General features: G+C 49.8%; 1 protein-coding gene across 1 annotated transcript in view; it reads right to left on the bottom strand.

Annotated features, from left to right (window-relative positions):
- The window catches only part of LOC123485215 (MICAL-like protein 2), a 47,721-nt gene that overhangs the window by 5,756 nt on the left and 24,476 nt on the right, over positions 1–17,489 (bottom strand). Inside the window, exons 9-17 of the mRNA XM_045216121.1 lie at positions 13,168–13,424; positions 12,974–13,034; positions 10,515–10,702; positions 10,357–10,424; positions 10,143–10,266; positions 8,887–8,989; positions 8,678–8,751; positions 5,645–5,759; positions 5,401–5,447 (exon numbers count right to left, since the gene is read on the bottom strand). Of these exons, the coding sequence (XP_045072056.1) occupies positions 5,401–5,447; positions 5,645–5,759; positions 8,678–8,751; positions 8,887–8,989; positions 10,143–10,266; positions 10,357–10,424; positions 10,515–10,702; positions 12,974–13,034; positions 13,168–13,424 (1,037 nt within the window). The remainder of the gene's footprint in view (positions 1–5,400; positions 5,448–5,644; positions 5,760–8,677; positions 8,752–8,886; positions 8,990–10,142; positions 10,267–10,356; positions 10,425–10,514; positions 10,703–12,973; positions 13,035–13,167; positions 13,425–17,489) is intronic.

Genomic DNA, 17,489 nt, shown 5'->3' with positions numbered 1-17,489 from the left:
GTGGTCTAGAGTTTTTTTCCCTCTGGTTGCACATTTGACATGCTGGTAGAAATTAGGTAGAACGGATTTAAGTTTCCCTGCATTAAAGTCCCCGGCCACTAGGAGCGCTGCATCTGGATGAGCGTTTTCCTGTTGATTAATGGCCTTGTACAACTCATTCAGTGCAATCTTAATGCCAGCATTGGTTTGTGGTGGTAAATAGACAGCTATGAAAATATAGCTGAAAACTCTCTTGGTAAATAGTGTGGTCTACAGCTTATCATAAGATACTCTACCTCAGGCGAGCAAAACCTCGAGACTTCCTTAGTATTTGATTTTGTACACCAGCTGTTGTTTACAAATATACAGAGACCGCCACCCTTTGTCTTACCGGAGCCAGCCGTTCTGTCCTGCCGATGTAGCGTGTAGCCTGCTAGCTGAATGGTATCATTGTTGTCGTTCAGCCACGACTCCGTGAAACATAAGATATTACAGTTTTTAATGTCCCGTTGGTAGGATAACCGTAATCTTAAATCGTCAATTTTATTCTCAAAAGATTGAACGTTGGCTAATAGTATTGATGGGAGAGGCAGTTTACTCGCTCGCCGTCGGATCCTTACAAGGCACCCCCGACCTACGTCCCACGATATCTCCGTCTCTTCCTCAGGCGAATGACGGGGATCTGGGCCTTGCCGGGTGTCTGTAGAATATCCTTCGCGTCCGACTCGTTGAAGAAAAAGTCTTCGTCCAATGCGAGGTGAGTAATCGCTGTCCTGATATCCAGAAGCTCTTTTTGGTTATAAGAGACGATGGCATAAACATTATGTACAAAATAAATTACAAATAACGCGGAAAAACACACATAATAGTACAATTGGTTAGAGGGCTGTAAAACGGCAGCCATCTTCTCCGGCGCTGTTTATGAGACAATATTTACATGTTGCACACCTTTTAGTTCTCATTAAATGTTTTCAATATTTGTATATGAATTTCTACAATTGATAGTTGGTTTGAGGTTTAAGTCATTGAAATGTGGAGCTATTGGAATGTTCTGTGTTGTCCCATGTGCATTCTGCAATTTACTGAAGATTCCATAGGGATATTCAAAGTCAACATACATTTACCACAGGCATCACAATCGGGTTGCGAACAGCTGCACTCCGAATTGATGATTACTTGTGTGCTGCCAGCTGTGTGCAGGATTGAAACACACCCAACCTTCATTTATGCTGTGACGCAGTCACGACCTCAAGTCTCACAAAACTCAGTTTCGGACGAGACTGACGTTATCACCAAAAGTATCCCATTTACACTTTGTAGTCGGTTTTGACAGCAGAATAAATGCTCGACTCATATCGACGCCACATAGGGCTGCTTTCTAAATGAGAAGTTGGTTTCCGGGGGCAGATGCTCTTTAAAAGAAAAGATTGTCTGACAACGAGACCAGTTAAAACGCTACAACAGAGCGCAAGCCAAGGTGAGAAAGCATTGGGTTTGATCATGCAGAATGATTTGCATTCAATTAGAAGAGGACTCATTATTTCTCAACTAAGGCACAGATACTGTTTCTACAGAACCCACCACACCCCCCCACACATTAGAATAATAATGCAGCATTAACTTGATGAATACATTAAGTCTAAATAGGCAGCCTCTGGCCTCTGGTCGATTTAGAAAAGCTCTCCAAGCTGACCAGACCTGATTACAACATTACCAAGGCCGCGTTCCAAACGGCACCCTATTCCCTATATAGAGCCCTATGAGCCCTGGTCAGAAGTAGTGCACTACATAGGGAATGGGGTGCCGTTTGGGACGCAACCCAACATCAGGCGACCATCCGAAAGTTCAACAAACTTTATTTTCTCAATTTCTAGCTCAACACTCAGCATCATGAATTACAGAGGAGACTGGCTTCTGACTGACTCTCAGTTTAGGGTCAATTGAACCTGCTACATTAACCAGATACATTACTACACATTAGGCATTTCAGTTTCAGTTAGAGAAAAGGCCTAATATGTTGGGGGTTTTCTAATTGAAAGGGGGTGTAAATTGTTAGATGCTTTTCCATTAGTAGCTATTAGATTAAATGAGATGCATAATTTCCCCATGAAAACACACATTTGGACTATTTAAATAAATACAAACTGAAAAACAGTGATAGCCTCTTCAATTAGACGAACGTTTGAAAGCGAAAGGACTTAAATGACTAAGTTGTGTCAGAGGCAGCTGAAGGGTGACACCTCATGTACTGTAGAATCTCTGGGAAATGTCAAGCTGTGTGTCACCCTTCAGCTGCCTCTGACCTAGGGTTATAGAAGGGAAACTGATCCTAGATCTGTCGTGTAGGAACTGACCTAGGGTCTGATAAGGGTTATAGAAGGGAAACTGATCCTAGATCTGTCGTGTAGGAACTGACCTAGGGTCTGATAAGGGTTATAGAAGGGAAACTGATCCTAGATCTGTCGTGTAGGAACTGACCTAGGGTCTGATAAGGGTTATAGAAGGGAAACTGATCCTAGATCTGTCGTGGTAGGAACTGACCTAGGGGTCTGATAAGGGTTATAGAAGGGGAAACTGATCCTAGATCTGTCGTGTAGGAACTGACCTAGGGTCTGGATAAGGGTTATAGAAGGGAAACTGATCCTAGATCTGTCGTGTAGAAACTGACCTAGGGTCTGATAAGGGTTATAGAAGGGAAACTGATCCTAGATCTGTCGTGTAGGAACTGACCTAGGGTCTGATAAGGGTTATAGAAGGGAAACTGATCCTAGATCTGTCGTGTAGGAACTGACCTAGGGGTCTGATAAGGGTTATAGAAGGGAAACTGATCCTAGATCTGTCGTGTAGGAACTGACCTAGGGTCTGATAAGGGTTATAGAAGGGAAACTGATCGTATATCTGTTGTGTAGGAACTGACCTAGGGTCTGATAAGGGTTATAGAAGGGAAACTGATCCTAGATCTGTCGTGGTAGGAACTGACCTAGGGTCTGATAAGGGTTATAGAAGGGAAACTGATCCTAGATCTGTCGTGTAGGAACTGACCTAGGGTCTGATAAGGGTTATAGAAGGGGAAACTGATCCTAGATCTGTCGTGGTAGGAACTGACCTAGGGTCTGATAAGGGTTATAGAAGGGAAACTGATCCTAGATCTGTCGTGGTAGGAACTGACCTAGGGTCTGATAAGGGTTATAGAAGGGAAACTGATCCTAGATCTGTCGTGTAGGAACTGACCTAGGGTCTGATAAGGGTTATAGAAGGGAAACTGATCCTAGATCTGTCGTGGTAGGAACTGACCTAGGGGTCTGATAAGGGTTATAGAAGGGAAACTGATCCTAGATCTGTCGTGTAGGAACTGACCTAGGGTCTGATAAGGGTTATAGAAGGGAAACTGATCCTAGATCTGTCGTGTAGGAACTGACCTAGGGGTCTGATAAGGGTTATAGAAGGGAAACTGATCCTAGATCTGTCGTGTAGGAACTGACCTAGGGGTCTGATAAGGGTTATAGAAGGGGAAATTGATCCTAGATCTGTCGTGGTAGGAACTGACCTAGGGTCTGATAAGGGTTATAGAAGGGAAACTGATCCTAGATCTGTCGTGTAGGAACTGACCTAGGGGTCTGATAAGGGTTATAGAAGGGGAAACTGATCCTAGATCTGTCGTGTTGGGGACTGACCTAGGGTCTGATAAGGGTTATAGAAGGGGAAACTGATCCTAGATCTGTCGTGTGGGGACTGACCTAGGGTCTGATAAGGGTTATAGAAGGGAAACTGATCCTAGATCTGTCGTGTGGGGACTGACCTAGGGTCTGATAAGGGTTATAGAAGGGAAACTGATCCTAGATCTGTCGTGTAGGAACTGACCTAGGGTCTGATAAGGGTTATAGAAGGGAAACTGATCCTAGATCTGTCGTGTAGGAACTGACCTAGGGTCTGATAAGGGTTATAGAAGGGAAACTGATCCTAGATCTGTCGTGTAGGAACTGACCTAGGGGTCTGATAAGGGTTATAGAAGGGAAACTGATCCTAGATCTGTCGTGTAGGAACTGACCTAGGGTCTGATAAGGGTTATAGAAGGGAAACTGATCCTAGATCTGTCGTGTAGGAACTGACCTAGGGTCTGATAAGGGTTATAGAAGGGAAACTGATCCTAGATCTGTCGTGTAGGAACTGACCTAGGGGTCTGATAAGGGTTATAGAAGGGAAACTGATCCTAGATCTGTCGTGTGGGGACTGACCTAGGGTCTGATAAGGGTTATAGAAGGGAAACTGATCCTAGATCTGTCGTGTAGGAACTGACCTAGGGTCTGATAAGGGTTATAGAAGGGAAACTGATCCTAGATCTGTCGTGTAGGAACTGACCTAGGGGTCTGATAAGGGTTATAGAAGGGAAACTGATCCTAGATCTGTCGTGTAGGAACTGACCTAGGGGTCTGATAAGGGTTATAGAAGGGAAACTGATCCTAGATCTGTCGTGTAGGAACTGACCTAGGGTCTGATAAGGGTTATAGAAGGGAAACTGATCCTAGATCTGTCGTGTAGGAACTGACCTAGGGTCTGATAAGGGTTATAGAAGGGGAAACTGATCCTAGATCTGTCGTGGTAGGAACTGACCTAGGGTCTGATAAGGGTTATAGAAGGGAAACTGATCCTAGATCTGTCGTGTAGGAACTGACCTAGGGTCTGATAAGGGTTATAGAAGGGGGAAACTGATCCTAGATCTGTCGTGTAGGAACTGACCTAGGGTCTGATAAGGGTTATAGAAGGGAAACTGATCCTAGATCTGTCGTGTAGGAACTGACCTAGGGTCTGATAAGGGTTATAGAAGGGAAACTGATCCTAGATCTGTCGTGTAGGAACTGACCTAGGGTCTGATAAGGGTTATAGAAGGGAAACTGATCCTAGATCTGTCGTGTAGGAACTGACCTAGGGTCTGATAAGGGTTATAGAAGGGAAACTGATCCTAGATCTGTCGTGTAGGAACTGACCTAGGGGTCTGATAAGGGTTATAGAAGGGAAACTGATCCTAGATCTGTCGTGTAGGAACTGACCTAGGGTCTGATAAGGGTTATAGAAGGGAAACTGATCCTAGATCTGTCGTGTAGGAACTGACCTAGGGGTCTGATAAGGGTTATAGAAGGGAAACTGATCCTAGATCTGTCGTGTAGGAACTGACCTAGGGTCTGATAAGGGTTATAGAAGGGAAACTGATCCTAGATCTGTCGTGTAGGAACTGACCTAGGGTCTGATAAGGGTTATAGAAGGGAAACTGATCCTAGATCTGTCGTGTAGGAACTGACCTAGGGTCTGATAAGGGTTATAGAAGGAAACTGATCCTAGATCTGTCGTGTAGGAACTGACCTAGGGGTCTGATAAGGGTTATAGAAGGGAAACTGATCCTAGATCTGTCGTGTAGGGACTGACCTAGGGTCTTCATCATCTTATTGAGCTGCTCATCTTCCTCATCCTCCCTGAAAAGAGACCAGACAGAGAGGAACACAGCATGATTAGTCTATCACACACACTTTACAACACACACATTAAAACACACTACAACACACACACACATTACAACACACACACACACACACCATGACATCAACAAAGACAACACACAATCCCAGAGAGCCATTCCCATTAAGACCCCCCCCCCTTCTCTCACACCTACCTGAGTCTGTCATCGTCCAGTCCGTCTATGATGGCGTTCCTGTCATTGACGATCTCCACTAGCTTGGCCATCAACTCCTCTTCTCTACGACGATCCCACAACGTCTTCAGCCGCTCTGCACACATCATGTTACTGACTACTAATACATTCTGGATCAATCAGTGAAAACCAACACACAAACAACTTTTGCACTGTCCCCAACACACACCCCACCCTCTCTCTCTCCTCACCAGGTTTGTCCCCACCCCACCCTCTCTCTCTCCTCACCAGGTTTGTCCCCAACACACACCCCACCCTCTCTCTCTCCTCACCAGGTTTGTCCCCAACACACACCCCACCCTCTCTCTCCTCACCAGGTTTGACCCCAACACACCCCACCCCCTCTCTCTCTCCTCACCAGGTTTGTCCCCAACACACACCCCACCCTCTCTCTCTCCTCACCAGGTTTGACCCCAACACACCCCACCCCCTCTCTCTCCTCTCACAAGGTTTGTCCCCAACACACCCCACCCTCTCCTCACCAGGTTTGTCCCCAACACACCCCACCCTCTCCTCACCAGGTTTGTCCCCAACACACCCCACCCTCTCTCTCTCCTCACCAGGTTTGTCCCCACCCCACCCCACCCCACCCTCTCTCTCTCCTCACCAGGTTTGACCCCACCCCCACCCCACCCTCTCCTCACCAGGTTTGTCCCCAACACACCCCACCCTCTCCTCACCAGGTTTGACCCCAACACACCCCACCCTCTCTCTCTCCTCACCAGGTTTGTCCCCACCCCACCCCACCCCACCCTCTCTCTCTCCTCACCAGGTTTGACCCCACCCCACCCCACCCTCTCCTCACCAGGTTTGTCCCCAACACACCCCACCCTCTCCTCACCAGGTTTGACCCCACCCCACCCCACCCTCTCTCTCTCCTCACCAGGTTTGACCCCAACACACCCCACCCTCTCTCTCTCCTCACCAGGTTTGTCCCCACCCCACCCCCACCCCACCCTCTCTCTCTCCTCACCAGGTTTGACCCCACCCCACCCTCTCTCTCTCCTCACCAGGTTTGACCCCACCCCACCCCACCCTCTCCTCACCAGGTTTGTCCCCAACACACCCCACCCTCTCTCTCTCCTCACCAGGTTTGACCCCAACACACCCCACCCTCTCTCTCTCCTCACCAGGTTTGTCCCCAACACACCCCACCCTCTCTCTCTCCTCACCAGGTTTGTCCCCAACACACCCCACCCTCTCTCTCTCCTCACCAGGTTTGACCCCAACACACCCCACCCTCTCTCTCTCCTCACCAGGTTTGTCCCCACCCCACCCCACCCTCTCTCTCTCTCTCCTCACCAGGTTTGACCCCACCCCACCCTCTCTCTCTCCTCACCAGGTTTGACCCCACCCCACCCTCTCTCTCTCCTCACCAGGTTTGACCCCACCCCACCCCACCCTCTCCTCACCAGGTTTGTCCCCAACACACCCCACCCTCTCCTCACCAGGTTTGACCCCACCCCACCCTCTCTCTCCCTCACCAGGTTTGACCCCAACACACCCCACCCTCTCTCTCTCCCTCACCAGGTTTGTCCCCACCCCACCCCACCCTCTCTCTCTCCTCACCAGGTTTGTCCCCACCCCACCCTCTCTCTCTCCTCACCAGGTTTGTCCCCACCCCACCCCACCCCACCCTCTCTCTCTCCTCACCAGGTTTGTCCCCACCCCACCCCTCTCTCTCTCCTCACCAGGTTTGTCCCCACCCCACCCCCACCCCACCCTCTCTCTCTCCTCACCAGGTTTGTCCCCACCCCACCCCACCCCACCCTCTCTCTCTCCTCACCAGGTTTGACCCCAACACACCCCACCCTCTCTCTCTCCTCACCAGGTTTGTCCCCACCCCACCCCACCCCACCCTCTCTCTCTCCTCACCAGGTTTGTCCCCACCCCACCCCACCCTCTCTCTCTCCTCACCAGGTTTGACCCCACCCCACCCTCTCTCTCTCCTCACCAGGTTTGACCCCACCCCACCCCACCCTCTCTCTCCTCACCAGGTTTGTCCCCACCCCACCCTCTCTCTCCTCACCAGGTTTGTCCCCACCCCACCCCACCCCACCCTCTCTCTCTCCTCACCAGGTTTGTCCCCACCCCACCCCACCCTCTCTCTCTCCTCACCAGGTTTGACCCCACCCCACCCTCTCTCTCCTCACCAGGTTTGACCCCACCCCACCCCACCCTCTCTCTCTCCTCACCAGGTTTGACCCCACCCCACCCTCTCTCTCCTCACCAGGTTTGACCCCACCCCACCCCACCCTCTCTCTCCTCACCAGGTTTGTCCCCACCCCACCCCACCCCACCCTCTCTCTCACCAGGTTTGACCCCACCCCACCCTCTCTCTCTCCCTCACCAGGTTTGACCCCACCCCACCCCACCCTCTCTCTCTCTCCTCACCAGGTTTGACCCCACCCCACCCCACCCTCTCTCTCCCTCACCAGGTTTGTCCCCACCCCACCCTCTCTCTCTCCTCACCAGGTTTGTCCCCACCCCACCCCACCCTCTCTCTCTCCTCACCAGGTTTGACCCCAACACACCCCACCCTCTCTCTCCTCACCAGGTTTGTCCCCACCCCACCCCACCCCACCCTCTCTCTCTCCTCACCAGGTTTGTCCCCACCCCACCCCACCCTCTCTCTCTCCTCACCAGGTTTGACCCCACCCCACCCTCTCTCTCCTCACCAGGTTTGTCCCCACCCCACCCCACCCTCTCTCTCCTCACCAGGTTTGTCCCCACCCCACCCCACCCCACCCCTCTCCTCACCAGGTTTGACCCCACCCCACCCTCTCTCTCTCCTCACCAGGTTTGACCCCACCCCACCCCACCCTCTCTCTCTCCTCACCAGGTTTGACCCCACCCCACCCCACCCTCCTCACCAGGTTTGACCCCCACCCCACCCCACCCTCTCTCTCCTCACCAGGTTTGACCCCACCCCACCCCCACCCTCTCTCTCTCCTCACCAGGTTTGTCCCCACCCCACCCTCTCTCTCTCCTCACCAGGTTTGTCCATGAGTCTCCTCAGCTCCTGCTCTACACTGGGCTGCTGTTCCTCTAAGTCCTGTGTCTTCGCTCTGCGCACACACACACACACACACACACACACACACACACGTTAGAGGACTAGGAAATATCTGTTGTGTGTATTTTATGTGGGTGGGTGTGTGTGTGTGTGTGTGGTGCGGTGTGTGTGTATGAGAGCGACTCACATATAGACCAGTTCAGACTCTCTCCTCATGGACACCTGTTTGTTTCTGATGAGGTTGAACCATTCCACCATCAGGTCATCCATCACCACGTCCTCTTCTCCCTCTGAAACACACACACACACACACACACACACACACACAGACACGATTAACAACACAGTGGAATTTAAAAGCAGACTTCAAGATATCAAAGGTCATGAAATACTAGAGAAATATTAAGACACCATTTCCACCTCTCCTCTCCTCTCCTCCCTCCCTCCCTCCATCCAGCCACCAGTGCTCTCTTTATGTCCTTGTACTGCCCCTCAATCCCACAGAGACAGGAAGCTATCAGATACTTTATTAGAGCCAGAAGTGGTGGAAATTCATCAGTCTCTTTTTGGGTCACATCCCCTCAGGTGATACCGACCCCAATCTACACCTCATTTGGGGTACCCTCTTCCCTCTCTCCTCTTCCTCCTCACTCTCAATCTCCCCTGCTCTGCTCCCTCTCTCCTCCTCACTCTACCTCTCCCCTCCATCTCTCCCCCTCTCTGCCCCCTCCTCACTCTACCGCTCCCCCTCCATCTCTCCCCTCTCTGCCCCTCTCTCCCCCTCTACCTCTCCCCCTCCATCTCTCCCTCCCTCCCCCCATCTCTCCTCCCCTCTCTACCTCTCCCCCCTCCATCTCTCCCCCTCTCCTCTACCTCTCCCCCATCCCCTCTCTACCTCTCCCCTCTCCCCCTCTACCTCTCCCCTCTATCTCTCCTCCCCTCTCTACCTCTCCCCTCTCCATCTCTCCCCCTCTCTGCCCCCTCTCTGCTCCCCTCTCTACCTCTCCCCCCTCCATCTCGCCCCCTCTCCTCTACCTCTCCCCCATCCCCTCTCTACCTCTCCCCTCTCCCCCTCTACCTCTCCCCTCTATCTCTCCTCCCTCTCTACCTCTCCCCTCTCCATCTCTCCCCTCTCTGCCCCCTCTCTGCTCCCCTCTCATCTCTCCTCCCCTCTCACCTCTCCCCTCTCCCCTCCATCTCTCCTCCTCTCTGCCCCCTCTCCTCCCCACTCTCCCTCCCCTCTCCCCCTCTCTGCCCCCTCTCTCCTCCCCTCCTCCCCCTCCATCTCTCCCCTTCTGCCCCTCTCCCCTCCCCTCTCTACCTCTCCTCCTCCCCCCTCCATCTCTCCCCTCCACCTCTCCTCCTCCATCTCTCCCCCTCTCTCCCCCCTCTCTCTACCTCTCCTCCTCCCCCTCTCCATCTCTCCCTCTGTGTGTCTCTTACCCTCTTCACAGGCCCGTAGTTGTTTCTCCAGGTCCACTCCTTTCCTCTCCAGCTCATTAACACTGTCCTCTATCTCCTGAAGCTCTCTCAGGATCTCTTCCTTCGGGATGTAGTCCGGTTTACCCTGCACACACACACACACACATTAATATAACCCCACACACGTATTAACATCCCTCATCCCATCACCATCTATTTCATGTGTTAAACCTACTGGTTTAGGTGTCTTGGTGTCAGTCTTGGTGCCGTTAGCGGTCGTTGAGCTCTTTCCAGTCAAAAAGCCTGGAAGAGGAGAGGAAACGCAGGAGAAGAGTGTGTTTTATTGGGAACTGGGGAAGTGTATGTCTGTCTGTCTATTTGTCTGTGTCTTACCCCATGTCCCAGGGCCGGTGTTCAGCGGGCTGGGTGAGGAGGCTTGTGGAGGGATGGAGGGGGCCAGAGTAGACCCAGTAGGGCCTGAAGCCTGGGGGTTTCCTGATCCACCTGCCCAGGGCCGAGAGGGGGTTTCAGCCTTCTTAATGTCAGTGTGGAGGGGAGAGGATTCTTTAGGACCTGCAGGCCTGGCGAGAGAGATGAGGAGAAAGAGAGAGAGGGGAGGAGGAGGAGAGAGAGGGGAGAGAGAGAGGAGGGGAGGAGAAAGAGCAAGGGGAGGAGGAGAGAGTGGAAGAACAGATGTAATCTGACCTCTGACCTCTCATTTTCTCACAGAAAATATATTTCACCTCACCTTCTGTACATTCTGAGGGTCTGTGGGTCAGTAGGACTGAGGAGGAGGAAGAGGAGGAAGAATGGTCATCTGGGGGCAGGGGGATGGGACTCTGAGCACTAATTTCATGTTGCACTAGGGGACGGCTTTAGCCCGACACACCGCAGGTCTGATGTGGGCGAGGAGGGAGGGGAGGGTCTTTGATCTCCGGTGGCCCATGAAAACAGAGCGGCTTGGAGCGGCATGTACAAACCGCCTGCAGAACGAATGAACGGATGAATACACGAGTACAGGTAATAGGGCCAAGTGATTGTTCTCGGAGTGTGGTGACCTACGGTGGCTGGGACCTCACCCAGGTGACTCTTCTACGGCGGCTGGGACCTCACCCAGGTGACTCTTCTACGGTGGCAGGGACCTCACCCAGGTGACTCTTCTACGGCGGCTGGGACCTCACCCAGGTGACTCTTCTACGGTGGATGTGACCTCACACCCAAGTGACCAGACTTCCCAGTATACTAGTGGACCAGGGACAACACAAGTGGAAGTGGGATAGAACCAAGGTGGAATAGAACCAACGTGGAACAGAATAGAAGTAGGGTAGAGTAGAATAGAGTTCTACAGTGTATATGAAAATTCTGTAGAGTAGAGTTCTGTAGAGTATTTTAGAGTTCTGTTGAGTATTTTAGAGTTCTGTAGAGTAGAGTTCTACAGAGTATTTTAGAGTTCTACAGAGTATTTTAGAGTTCTACAGAGTATTTTAGAGTTCTGTAGAGTAGAGTTCTACAGAGTATTTTAGAGTTCTGTAGAGTAGAGTTCTACAGAGTATTTTAGAGTTCTACAGAGTATTTTAGAGTTATGTAGAGTAGAGTTCTACAGAGTATTTTAGAGTTCTGTAGAGTAGAGTTCTACAGAGTATTTTAGAGTTATGTAGAGTAGAGTTCTACAGAGTATTTTAGAGTTCTGTAGAGTATTTTAGAGTTCTACAGAGTATTTTAGAGTTCTACAGAGTATTTTAGAGTTCTACAGAGTATTTTAGAGTTCTGTAGAGTAGAGTTCTACAGAGTATTTTAGAGTTCTACAGAGTATTTTAGAGTTATGTAGAGTAGAGTTCTACAGAGTATTTTAGAGTTCTGTAGAGTAGTTTAGAGTTCTACAGAGTATTTTAGAGTTCTACAGAGTATTTTAGAGTTCTACAGAGTATTTTAGAGTTCTGTAGAGTAGAGTTCTACAGAGTATTTTAGAGTTCTACAGAGTATTTTAGAGTTCTACAGAGTATTTTAGAGTTCTACAGAGTATTTTAGAGTTCTACAGAGTATTTTAGAGTTCTGTAGAGTAGAGTTCTACAGAGTATTTTAGAGTTCTGTAGAGTAGTTTAGAGTTCTACAGAGTATTTTAGAGTTCTACAGAGTATTTTAGAGTTCTGTAGAGTAGAGTTCTACAGAGTATTCTAGAGTTCTACAGAGTATTTAGAGTTCTGTAAAGTATTTTAGAGTTCTGTAGAGTAGAGTTCTACAGAGTATTCTAGAGTTCTACAGAGTATTTTAGAGTTCTGTAGCGTTCTACAGAGTATTATAGAGTTCTGTGGAGTATTTTAGAGTTCTGTAGAGTTCTACAGAGTATTTTAGAGTTCTGTAGAGTAGAGTTCTGTAGAGTATTTTAGAGTTCTGTAGAGTAGTTCTACAGAGTATTTTAGAGTTCTACAGAGTAGAGTTCTACAGAGTATTTTAGAGTTCAGTGACAAGAGAATGAGCAGCAGGTGGAATAGAGCACAACAGAAACACAACATAGTGGAATAGAGAGAAGTGGAGTGAAACCAGAGTAGATGTGAATATAGAGTAGAATAGAGCGTAGAGTAGACTATAGAGTCTAATATAGAGTCGAGTAGAATATAGTTGAGTAGAATATAGTGCAGAACGTAGAGTAGAATATAGAGTAGAGTAGAACACAGAGTAGAGTAGAATATAGAGTAGTGTAGAACAGAGTAGAATATAGTGCATAACAGAGTAGAATAGAACGTAGAGTAGAATAGAATTTAGAGTAGAATATAATATAGAGTAGAATAGAATTTAGAGTAGAATAGAATATAGAGTAAAATATAGAGTAGAGTAGAACAGAGTATACTTACTTGGAGGCAGGTTTGAGGCTGGACCTCCAGTCAGCAGGAGAGCTGCTGTTGTCTGCTGCTGCTACAGAGAGACAAGACATTATAATATACAGCCCCCAAAAACATTACATCAACCATAATAGCCACAAATAATGAACACTGAAATCTGGGAAATGTGGATAACCAACTAGACAGACAGGGCAAATGGTGCTCACCCAGAGAGTTGTTGGGAGGAGTAGCTCTGGGTGCCATATCTAGGGTTTTGTTCCACAGGCCTGTTCTGCTGGCTGGGGTCGGGGTGGGGGTGGGGGTAGGGGTGTTGGGGGTCGGGGTGGGGCTGGAGGTGTGTGTGTTGGGGGAGAGGGGGGCGAGGAGAGAGGGGTCTGCTTTTAGCTTAACTCTGCCCCCCGCCTCCTTTTTAGGAGTCTCTTTCTTAGGTGTTTCAGCAGGGGCAGGTCTGAGAGAGGGAGATCTGTGGGGAGACAGAGAGAGGCCTTTCAACATCGTACACACTCAAAAGTATTTCCTCAATTCCTCACATCTTAACTCCTTGCTTCCTCCTCATACACACATTGGAATAGAAGGTCCCTCCCCTCTGATGAAAAGGTGACGAGGTAAGAGGATGCAAGGAATCAAGGAAAGATGAATTGAGGAAGGGCCACTGACACAAACTGTATAATTGAAGTGCTATTCCCTATTTCACCAGCAGAGGTCGGGCTCTATACGGTCTATTAAAACGTTTCCCAAACAAAAGTGGTGTACGTTTTGGTTTTTTGCCCCTAACACCAGTGCTTAATTTGAGCCGGATCCAGTACCTCTCACAGCATGATTTATTAATTGTGTCACTGTTCGCATTGTAGACATTCTAATTAAACTTATCATCATTAAATGATTATTCCCCCGCCCCCAGAAAGACCACCATGTAAAAGCGGTGATCCTTCTCTGTATTCATCCTATCCTGCCACACTGATTCCAGACCTGCTCTCTTATTTGTACATAGAGGTTATGTGGAGGGCCTGTGGGGTATGTAACTGATCTTGAGCAGGTGCAATGTTCCAGTTCAAGAACAAGCAAACGTATGACCCCTGGCTTGTCATGCAGAATTCAAATAATGATATGCTGTTACTATGACAGCCTACTATGATGTAATGTATTATAACCTGATATTAATGATATCAAATCAATTCAAATTCTATTTGTCACATGCGCCTAATACAACAGGTGTAGACCTTACCGTGAAATGCTTACTGACAAGCCCTTAACCAACAATGCAGTTCAAGAAATAGAGTTAAGAAAATTTTACTAAATAAACTAAACGTTTTTAAACAATAGAAGAAGAAATTAACAAGAAAATGACATAACAATAACAAGGCTATATACAGGGGGAACCGGTACAGAGTCAATGTGCTGGGGTACAGGTTAGTCGAGGTCATTTGTAAAGTGACTACGCATAGATGATAAACAGCTGGGATAACAAAAAGATGGTCTGTACAACATGTAACAAGATGGTCTGTACAACATGTAAAAAGATGGTCTTTACAACATGTAAAAAGATGGGGAGCTTGGGTCTAGAAATAACTGGAGGGATTAATAATAATAATAATAATAATAATAATAATAATAATAATAATAATAATAATAAGCCATTTAGCAGACGCTTTTATCCAAAGCGACTTACAGTCATGCGTGCATACATTATTGTGTATGGGTGGTCCGGGATCGAACCCACTACCCCTGGCGTTACAAGCGCCGTGCTCTACCAGCTGAGCTAAAGAGGACCACCCATACATAAACTAGTAAAAGAGTGGGTGGAATGTACAGTAACATCCTCTGCCTCAGACGTACAAAGAGTACATTGAACGTTGCCCGAACCAAGGCGCATTTGGTGGCAGCAAGCCTTGTAGACAAGGCTAAAGAGAACACCCAGGTTACAGTTAACACTCCAAATGAAAACACAGACACTACAGCTGGAGAGTTCCGAACAGCCTTAGAATGAGGCTAAACGTCACAGCCACGATCACGGCTTTGAGCAACAAGTTGACTCTCATGAGTTCTATATCGTGGAGCCTCGCCCCATAGGGGAGCTCTGCTCCTAATGGTTTACCCTCTGCCCTAAGGCAGCAGCAGCCTGAGACAAAATTATGCACACACCTGCAGCCAATAGGAGTACAGGTGTCCCTATAAGAGGGGGTGCCTCCCCTCAATCAGCCTCCCTTTTTCTTCAGCGACTGGATGACTAGACTGAAGAGCCAAGAAGAGACGAAGCACGAAGACTCAGGGCCACGCCGTTGATATTCCAGTCATCAACGTCGTCTAAATGAGCACACCGGAGATTTTCCACCCCCAAAAGCTCTTTTTCAGAGCTCAGTGCAGATGCACTTCCATGGCGGCCGTGACCACCACGACTTATGTTTCGTGTGTTTGGGATCCCAGCATGCCAAGGAAGGCGTCTGCAGTCCCCGAATGCGCCTCCTGCGCCCTCCTTTCTTTAAAGGAGAGGAAGCAGCGTTGGGCGTTTTCAGGGAGGACATCCCCCTTGAGGATGTGTTGTCGATACTAGCCTCTGCTTCAGAGGCGTCGTCCGACGGCGCAGACTCGGGGGAAGATGGGGATTTTGAGGAAGGGTCTGGCATTCCAATGGAACAGTCGGACCCCGTCCTCATACTTTCAAGCCCCCTTTCCTTTGGAGAGCGAGAGGGCTTTGTAGTCCCTATAGCGAAGGGGGATACGAGCTCTGAGAGATCAGAAGCTCTCTCTTTCGCTGCAGCCTCTCTGAGAGCGGATTTTCCGGGTCTCATTGAGAGAGCTGCTCAACGGCTGGCAATAGAGCTGCCCCCTCTTCCCTCCGCACCGGAGGTTGATATGATGGAGGGCGGTCCTTATTCCAGGCCAAGGAAGGCGGCAGAGCCAGTGGCTCCTGCCATGCCTTCTTTGGCTAGGTCACGTTGGGGCTCGTGGGAGGCACCTTTAGCGGCGCGTTCGCCTGTAAAAGCGTATCTCCCATTCACGAGAGTGGAAGGAAGGCTTCAGGGTCAGGGAATCCCCAGGTTAGAGAGCGCCATGGCGTATCTCGTACCGGGTTCGAGCCCTTGGCCCTCTTCCAAGAAGGCCACGTTGCCATCCCAGAAGGACCGACTCACAGCGTCGCTGTTAGAGAAGTCTTTTGGGTTGGGAGCCCAAGCTGTAGCAGCAGCTAACAACATTGCCCTCTTGGCGGCCTCTGTCCCGTTTAACCACGGGTAAGACAGAGATGGCACCGGAGGAGGTGGAGGAGGCGTCCAGAATTTCTGGCGCCATACTCCACCTTACACGGCGTCCGCAGTCTGCGCGGGGAGATCCATGGCCACTTCGGTGGTCGGGGAACGACACCTCTGGTTGTCTTTGACTTCCATGAAAGAGGCAGACAGGACGTCTCTCTTGAACGCCCCCCTCTCTGACGACGGCCTCTTTTGGGTCGCAGTCAAAGAGGCGACGGAGCGTTTTCAAAGTTGGAGGAGGAGAAGAAGCAGTTGGCCAGCACCTGCCGTTGGCAGGACGACTCCGCCCCCTCCTCCCCAAAGGCCATCTACCTCCGCCCCTCTAAGTAGACCGGGTCTACGAAGGCGCGTATCGGCGTCATCCGGCGGCCACGAGCAGCAAGGGAGCGGGCTCGGCCCTCCCAGCAGCTACGGTAGCCCCACTACAGCCGGCGAGGGAGGTGACGAGGACGCCGACCTGGCCCTCCAAGGAGGCAAGAGGAGGCGTACGTGACGGGACGCGGGGAGAGGATGGAGGACGCATCGATGGTGTTGAACGCGCCCCTGTTCCCCCCCACCCTTCGGTTGAAGGGACGGGTGCTGATGTAAATGCTTTTGTTGATGTGTTTAATAAAGAGTTGGCTCCACCTGACTTTGTCAAAAAAGAGCCTCTTTCTTCCATAATACGTCCGAGAGCGTTCAAATCTCACCCTCTCTTCCTTACCACTCTAAGAGCCGTTCAGCCCACCGAGGGTGCGTTGCTGAACAGGCACTAAGAGTAGGTATCCAGAAGACCTCAATCAGGTCGTCACATCACACTTCACGTATAAGAAGTGCTTTACATAGAAGGCAGCAGTCCCGGTCAGATTCTGACATGAGGACGCAGCCGCTATTTGGGATGGCGCACTAGTACAGACTAAGGTCTCCACTAGTACGAGCCAGACCCATGCTGCATTCACGGAGGGCCCGATTACCGCGGTCACCAAGGTGCCCAGAGTATCGGCGCCCCCAGGCATTGTAACACAGCAGCTATCTGGGACGGCGCATTATCGCAGACCAAGGTCTCGGTTAATGCGATTCAGACCCATGCTACGTTCACGGAGGGCAGGATTACTAGCGTTATGGGTATAACCAAAGTATCAGCTCCCTGACAGAACGAGCCAGTACTCACCACACTGAGCGTGAATCAACCCACCAGGGGTGCAGAGTTGAACACACACAGAAGGTGAAAGTTAAGAAGGTATCAAGGCGCCGCCTTTGTTTTACCTCATAGAGACCTCATACTACAGACTTCTAGGAGT

Source organism: Coregonus clupeaformis, unplaced genomic scaffold (genome assembly GCF_020615455.1).
Source record: "Coregonus clupeaformis isolate EN_2021a unplaced genomic scaffold, ASM2061545v1 scaf0613, whole genome shotgun sequence".
Taxonomy (NCBI): Eukaryota; Metazoa; Chordata; class Actinopteri; order Salmoniformes; family Salmonidae; genus Coregonus; species Coregonus clupeaformis.
This window is presented reverse-complemented; position numbering and strand designations above follow the sequence as displayed.